At 62.1% G+C, this 736-nt stretch overlaps 1 protein-coding gene across 1 annotated transcript in view; it reads left to right on the top strand.

Annotated features, from left to right (window-relative positions):
- Window positions 1-458: 458 nt before the first annotated feature.
- S100A11 (S100 calcium binding protein A11) overlaps window positions 459-736 on the top strand; it is a gene marked incomplete at its 5' end in the record, with an annotated part of 1264 nt that continues 986 nt past the window's right edge. The window contains one exon of the mRNA XM_010140698.1: window positions 459-596. Coding sequence (XP_010139000.1) covers window positions 459-596 — 138 coding nt within the window. The remainder of the gene's footprint in view (window positions 597-736) is intronic.

The following is a 736-nucleotide window of genomic DNA, read 5'->3' as shown; positions in this document are numbered from 1 at the left end:
GGCCCAGCTCCATCTCTGCCTGCGGGTGGGAGCCAACTCTGCATTTTTGTCTCCTGACGCAGAGTTTCTCCTCTGTGCAGCCAGGGCACAGGGAGGGAAAGGGGGAGATGGGCTTCATCTCCCCCCGCCAGCGGGGAGAAAAAACCAGCATGTCACCGAGGTGGTGGCGCTGGGGTGGCAGCACAAGCCCTTCCCAGTCCAGGACACTTCCCAATCCAGCTCGCAGCTCCCCAGGGGATTTTCCACACACCACTCCCCAGCCCTGCCCCACACCCCAGCGCGGTGCCAAGGCACCAGAGAACTTAATCCCGGAGAAAAATGCAGCTCAACAGGTTGGGCACAAGAGACTCCTCAACCGGAGGAGGCTCCCCCGGCCCGGCCTTCCTCCAAAAACCAGCAGCTTGCTCTTCCATGAGCCCCGAGCTCCCTGCGACACTCACCCCACCTTGCTCCCGCAGCCCACGGAGACCGAACGCTGCATCGAGTCCCTGATTGCCGTCTTCCAGCGTTACGCGGGGCGGGATGGGAAGAGCTCGACGCTCTCCAAGAGGGAGTTCCTGGCCTTCATGAACACCGAGCTGGCTGCCTTCACCAAGGTGAGTAGTCGCACCTTGAATGCTGGGTCCAGTTTGGGTCCCTCCCTGCCAGAAGGACCTTGAGGGGCTGGAGCGTGTCCAGAGAAGGGTCTGGAGACCATGGGGAAGGGTCTGGAGAATGTCTGAGGAGCAACTGGGGC

Source organism: Buceros rhinoceros, unplaced genomic scaffold (assembly GCF_000710305.1).
Source record: "Buceros rhinoceros silvestris isolate BGI_N320 unplaced genomic scaffold, ASM71030v1 scaffold17917, whole genome shotgun sequence".
NCBI lineage: Eukaryota > Metazoa > Chordata > Aves > Bucerotiformes > Bucerotidae > Buceros > Buceros rhinoceros.
This window is presented reverse-complemented; position numbering and strand designations above follow the sequence as displayed.